The following is a 7321-nucleotide window of genomic DNA, read 5'->3' on the forward strand; positions in this document are numbered from 1 at the left end:
AGAGCAAAAGTAGGCTACCAGAAAAAACACGCGACTGTTAAGTCGAGTCGTGATAGTTAAGCAATGAATTGACAAAACACAAAAAAAATAATATCGCACATAGCAAAAGCTTTAGTAGTGAGACAGGTGTGTGAAATAGTCAGACCAAAAACAGAGCTAGACTGCTACAGTGTAAATAACTGCAGGATGCAAATAGAAACAACACTATTGATGGGAGTCAATAACACAGTTATGGCAGAACTGCTGGATGCAAATGCATCGACGACGCCGCGCTAGCTGCGGTAGTGAGGAGCACAAGAATAATAATAGTAAAATAAACACAAACACGCAATACAATTCAAATATGAAACCTAAGCAGCATGAGCAATGTCAGTTGTGCAATCGTGCCAACCAGCCAGCCTAGAAAACAAAATTGTCATTTTAAAAGTCCATACTGCCCTCTAGCAGGCAGATCTTTCTGATGTCGCGAACAAACTCTGTACCGTCAGCAACCTTTACTCGCACGCGTCTGACAAGTTTATTAGTGTCCGGCATAACTTCCTTTACAATAGCCTTGGGCCAGTGCCCACGTTTAGTTGCCTCGTCCGTTACCAGTACCAAATCGCCTGGTTTCAAGCTTGGAGATGTGCCAAACCACTTTTGTCGGGGCTGCAACAGAGGGAGATATTGCAACAGCCATTGTTCCCAAAACTTGTTTGTGAGGTATTGGGTCTTTCTCCAAGAGCGTCGATAACCGTCAGCCTTCATAAAAACATCTGGCGGTAGGGTGTCACAAGCTGATCCGGTGAGTATCATACTTGGAGTCAGGGCTTGCAGATCATCTGGTGACGATGGGAGCGAAGTGATGGGACGATCGTTTAAAATTCTTTCAATCTCTGCTACCAGCGTTAGAAGGTCGAACTCATCCAACGTAGCGTTTCCTACCAGCGACCGCATCAATTTTCTTAATAAACGAAAAAATATTTCGTAGAAGCCGCCTTGATGTGAAGCACGCGGAGGGTTGAAGTGCCAGTTCGTTTCATGCCGAAGTAAGGCATCGGTGACTTTCTTTTGATGGAGGTTCTTGAGTCCTTGCCGAAGTTCGCGGTCTGCAGCAACAAAGTTTCCTCCGTTGTCACTGTACAGATCAGTAGGACAAACGTTTCTACGGCTGCAGAATCTTCGGTAGGCTTGAAGGAATGCACTTGCCTCCAGGGATTGCACGACCTCAAAGTGCACAGCACGGGTCGCCAAACAATTAAAAATACAAACATATCGCTTAACACTGCTGCGGCCGCTCTTTACCATCAATGGACCAAGAAGGTCAGTGCCAGCAGCTTGAAAAGGAATGGATTTGTTTACGCGTGGAGCAGGTAAGTTGCCCATCTGCTGTTTTCCGGCGGTAGCTTTCCAAAAACGACAGTTCATACAGGAATGCAAGACCCTTTTGACAGCTGATCGCCCTTTGACAATCCAATAACGGGAAGCAATGGCGGTAAGGACTTGTGAGCATCCCATGTGTCCTTCTCGTTCGTGATACCTCATGATCACTAGATCGGTGATTGGGTGCTGATGTGGGAGAATGATCGGATGCCTTCTTCCGCTTGACAGAGAAGATTGTTGCAATCGCCCACCAACTCGTAACGTTCCGTTAACAACATAGGGGTTTAGGGACTGTAGCTCCTTCAAAGCCACATGCTTCTTCAACTGCAAGTCGGACACGAGTTCCACCGGGGCGTCAAATCCTGGGTGGTTATGGAGAACTGCGAACACCGTCGGGTATGCTTGATGCTGGGCGGCTGTGACAATGGCAAGTTCAGCTTCGTCCATCTCCTCGACACTGAGCGAATCTGTCTTAACAGTCAAGGAGTCATCTCGGCATTTCCTTTTCAGGTACAATTTGAAGCGAAGCAACCATGCAACCGTTCTTTGCAGATCGTGGAAATGCGAGTAGCGGGTAAACAACCGACATAGAGAGTCTGAGTCCGTAATCGTGTGTTGCTGAGCTGAGCAACGTTCAATGTTTTTAACCTCTGGATCGTCTGACGAAATTCCGCCAACAAAGTCGGGCTGGTTTGGCCAATTGCTCGTGACATCATGCAAAAACTTAGGACCATTAAACCAAAGCTTAGCGGTATTAACTTTATCAGGCCAAACTCCCCGAGACGCGAGGTCAGCGGGGTTTAAGGTAGTCGGTACATAATGCCATTGATTGACACTGGTAAGCATGTGAATAGTGCTCAGCCTATTAGCCACAAAGGTGTGGAAACGAGTCGAAGTATTATTAATGTAACGCAGCACAACAGTTGAGTCTGTCCATAAGACAACACAATTGAATTTAAAATCACACTCCGTCAGGATAAAATTGCAGACTTTGGCAGCGAGCACAGCAGCAGTGAGCTCCAGGCGAGGTACGCTAACAGGCTTTAATGGAGCCACTCGAGACTTGCCAAATAGAAAATTACAAATTACTACAGAATCATCATAAAACACTTTAACATAAAACACGACCCCATAGCCACTGGTACTGGCATCACAAAAACCATGCAATTCAAAGCGGATAGCACATTTACCAAAAAGAGTCAGGCTTCTAGCGATGGAAACACATTCAAGCTCTGGAAGGGCCTTTAACCAAGCTTCCCAATTAATGTTTACTGGCCCAAGGCCATTAAGGGGTTCATCCCAATCAAGTTGAGCGTCACATGCCTGCTGCAGGAGTTGCCTAGCAGGTAAAATGAAGGGTTGTATTAGACCTAGTGGGTCGTATGTTTGCGAAATCATGGAGAGAACGCCTCTCCGGGTGTTAGGCTTTTGTTGGATACTCACCCTCACCTCCATGCAATCGCTCGCAGCATTCCACACAACACCAAGGTTTTTCTGCGTTGGAAGCTGGCACTGAGGCAAATCGACCTTCGACGCCAAGTCTTCCTGCAACACAGAACTCAAGACCTCTGCACTGTTAGACAGGAATTTAGTTAAATGGAAGCCGCCACTTTGTAATAGTTCACGCAGTTGTTGTATTAGTTCGATAGCCTGATCCGGCGATTCACATGAATGACAAATATCGTCAACATAAACATTTTTTAAAACTGTGTTAACAGTGTTTTGATCAGCACCTGCTTCATTGTCTTTGGCAGTCATCCGAAGTGCGAAGGCAGCACAGCATGGCGACGACTTTGCTCCAAACACATGAGTTTGCATACGGTAGTCGACAGGTTCCCGCTTGAGATCATCGTCCGGATACCATAAGAATCGAAAGGCATCCCTGTCTCCTTCGTCTACACGTACTTGGGAAAACATGGCCTTAATATCGCCCACAACAGCGATCGGATGTTGCCTGAAGCGAAACAATGTTCCTACAAGGTTATTGGTGAGATCTGGGCCATGAAGCAGCTTGTCATTTAATGACACGCCTTTAAACTTCGCGCTGCAGTCGAAAACGACTCTAAACTTGGCCGCATTGGTCGTGCAGTGATGGGGCACATAGCACGTCTTCCCTGGTGTGTCTACCACACCAGTTTCAAGTGGCACAGCATAGCCACATTTAACATATTCCTGCATTTTATCACGATACTTATTGAATAACACCGGGTCAGTAATAAATCGGCGCTTCATTCCCTCTAGGCGCTTGAGTGCCATAGAGCGATTATTGCACAAGTCCGGGTCTTCATCCTTCCACAACAGCCCTACAGAATAGTGTCCATCCACCTTCTTCACCGTGTCCTGCATGATCTGCAGCGCACGTTTATCCTCAATTGAAGGACAGGGGGCCTGTGGCTCATCGATGTCATTAAAATCCTGCAACAATACATTTAACATTCTATCGCAAGACTCCTTTACGCTAAGAAAGTTTACCATTACTGGTGAGTTGAGTTGCCTATCGCCACCATCTTTCCCATAAATGGTCCAACCCAGAAGAGTGTGCAGTCCACATGGTTCTCCTGGTGCGCCAGTACGAACTTCCTGCAAAAGATAAGCCTGGTGAAGATCGCTACCCAATAACAACTCAACCTTCCTATCTTTTAGTTCAGGGAACTTTAAGTCCTCCAAATGACTATATGCACTACTAAGTGCTTCGGTGGGAATACTGTGGCTGACATCCACAATCTGGTCCATCACCAGAGCATCTGCAACGGAAAACACAGCCTGCTCTTCCATTCCCTGCACAGCCAAAAAATCAATTTTCTTGTCATGAAAGGAGACAGCATTGGTGGTCAGCAACTCCACATTGCTTTTTGTCGCAGCAACCCCTAAGCGAGATACGAGGCTTGAGGAGCATAGACTGACGCTAGAACCTTCATCGATAAAAGCATAAGTATAGGTATAGTTGGAGGGGTCTCCAGCCCATACCTTAACTGGTAAAACCTTAAAAATTGTTGTCCCAGATGTAGCTGGCACAGTTGCGGACGTTGTTGCTGAGATGCTCTTCCTCGGGGAAGAGGGACTTTCCACTTCCACACGGTTTACATGCAGAAGTGAGTTATGCCTCGATCCACACGTTGCACAAGATTTCTTAAATCTGCAATCAACCACTCTGTGGCCTGCTCTCAAGCAACAAAAACACAGTCTATGCTTTTGCACCAGGGTTCTTCTTTCTGCAACAGGTTTTTGTTTAAACATCTCACACTTCCATAGGGCATGCGACTCTGCACACAAACAACAGGACTCTTGTTTATGGTTAGCAGATTGGGAAATCTGCTCTTGGGTTGTGCAAACCGAAGCACGCTTGTAGCCACCTTGCGGATTAGATCGAGCCAGCGATGGTTGTGGAGCTCTCTTAACATCTTTGCCTGGTTGCATAAGATGGCCATATTGGCTGTCGGCTCGAGAGGCTGCATCCTCGACCAAGACTCTTAAATCACCAAACGTGGCACAGTCCGATCCTAAGTGATTAACATGAACAAACTGCTCCTTTAACTTATAAGGAAGTCGCAGGAACAGCCGTTGAAGCACCTCGTCACTGTTTAAAAGGTGAGACTTACCCCAGCCATCGAAACTGACTTCACACTTATACATCTTGTCGCAAAGCTTTGTGAGGCCCGGCGCATCCCACTCTGAAATAGGGGGTCCTTGCAGCAAATCTTCCTTCACTTTGGCCATGAGTTTTCCAGGGTTGCCAAACCTTTTTCTTAATCTATCCCATGCCATTCCATATGCTCTTTCACTATTTTGCAAGCAACTCAGGCCAGATATTACTTCCAAGGCCTGGCCTACACAATTGTCCTCCAAAAAGGCGATGCGATCTTCAAAACTTAGATAATTTGACTCAATGTATCGCTCAAAACGCCTTTTAAAGTTAAAGAACTTTAACACATTGCCGTCAAACTTCTCAAGCGATAACCGAGGACCATGAACATTTTGAAACCCTGCACTGAGCTGGGGTTGAGGGACGACGATGGGAAATTCACTACTATTATTAGCTTCAGTGCGAAAGGGAGATGCGCAAGGATTAAGAATATTACTAGCACTACTGCTGCCCTGAAGGATACCCTGTTCTGCTTTTACAGGTGGTATCTTTACACCACTCTCACGGGGTGTCACGTGACTGCTAGACTCAGCAGCTTTGCCTGTGTCACTGCCTGCATCCATAACTACCGATGATGTTTGATGTGACACTTGCTTGGATTGTTCTCGGCAGCTTCGAATGAGGGTAGAGCATGCTTCAAGCAAACCATAAATGCTTTCCCCCATACGGTTCATCCTAGATTCTATTGAGCCTGATTGCTGTGGTTTGCATTTGAGTAAATCTAAACGTTTAAGGGAGAGCTTCCTTTGAAGTTCAAGGCATCTTTTCTTTACCTCCAAAACTTCAGAAGAGCTCAGGAAATCATCACTTGAGCATAGCTCCATGTCGATGGAAGTTATGCCAAGCTCGATTTCAACCAGCTCTTGTTCTAACACAACAAGACCTGGCAGCTCTTCGCTACTGTCATGTTGACCACTAATATTAGAGGCGGCCTCATGCTGCTCTGTTGAGCCACTAGCATAACCATTTGGCTTACTCCGTCTTGGAGTTTGCTTGGGCTTTTTACGAGCCATAATTAACACACAGCAATATACAAGCTACAAAAAACAAAATCTGTATGGTACTTACCTTTGGTGAGGTGACAATTGACCTTCACGATGTTACGGAGAATGTCAGTAAGCAACCTACTAAAATTACAGGGTTTAACGGTAACCAGTTCTACCTGACTAGAACAATGGCCTGACAGAGTACAGGCTTAGAAGCTTCAATCTTTGGCAGACCTGACAAGACTGCCCAAAGTGAAGATCTATTTACAAAATTTAAACCAAGTTTACAACGTGGCGGGCTCAAAGGCACAAACCAAAAAATGAATCCTTGGCAGACCTGAAAAGACTACCCTAGGATAACAAACAACTAGTTACAAAGTTCAAAGAAACTTTACAGCATGGCAGGCTCAAAGGCACAAACCAAAAAGTTAATCCTTGGCAGACCTGAAAAGACTACCCTAGGATAACAAAACAAATTACACAACTAGCTAAAGTGAGCTAGACAAAGGCACATACCATAAATGAATCCTTGGCAGACCTGAAAAGACTACCCTAGGATAACAAACAAATTACACAACTAGCTAGAGTTAACTAGACAGGCATAACCTTGCACCAAGCAAAGGTATGTTTTATAAATGATGTCTAAAACGTTTTTTGCCTAGACTGGATAAAGTGCAGGCCTTACTTATTAGAAGAAATGGTGTATTGAAAACGACAATAATAAAACGAAACAAACAGTTGCTTACCGAATTCTTACATATTCCCTAGTCACTCCAAATCTCCAGTTCTCCAGATTTATAAAACAATGACCACTCCAGTCCATGCCAAAACGTAAAAAGAAAGATCAACTAGCCAAAATTGTTAATGCATGGCCGGGTCACTCAAGCATGAAAATAGAATGGAGCGGAGATACCACAATAATATTAAATGGGCGGGGAATCGTTTCTAACAAACTCTACAGATAACTCTTCTACATTCATGGCTCATCGCTACTCTGCGAAATAAAGCTTCAAGGATAATTTTTAGCCAATCAGAGCGCTTGAAATCCAGAATCTCGAGCTATTTTTTGGAGCTTCTACTTTTTTCTATAGACCTCTGCTATGTTTGGAATATGTTGTTTTTTCGTTATGATGGTCAGAAATAATAAAAAACTGAACTGATAGTATGGCTGAAAAATGATGTGATTTTGGAAAATTGTTAGTTTTTTCATTGTTGAGGAGGTCCAGTAGGCGGATTCTATAGGAGCACTGAGTAGCCCGGTTTAGTCACAATTTTGTCGACAATTTCTTGCTCTCGGATCATTTCATTATAATTCATCCAGAAAATTGAA

At 44.7% G+C, this 7321-nt stretch overlaps 1 protein-coding gene across 1 annotated transcript; it reads right to left on the minus strand.

Annotated features, from left to right (window-relative positions):
* Positions 1-420: 420 nt before the first annotated feature.
* On the minus strand, positions 421-6018 carry LOC145764850 (uncharacterized). The gene is made up of 2 exons (XM_082576539.1): positions 2553-6018; positions 421-2291 (listed from the first exon to the last, which is right to left on the minus strand). Exons 1-2 carry the CDS (start codon positions 6016-6018, stop codon positions 421-423), a joined length of 5337 nt encoding a protein of 1778 aa, XP_082432665.1.
* Between the last annotated feature and the right edge of the window lie 1303 nt (positions 6019-7321).

This window comes from Aplidium turbinatum, chromosome 1 (genome assembly GCF_918807975.1).
Source record: "Aplidium turbinatum chromosome 1, kaAplTurb1.1, whole genome shotgun sequence".
NCBI classification, from domain to species: domain Eukaryota; kingdom Metazoa; phylum Chordata; class Ascidiacea; order Aplousobranchia; family Polyclinidae; genus Aplidium; species Aplidium turbinatum.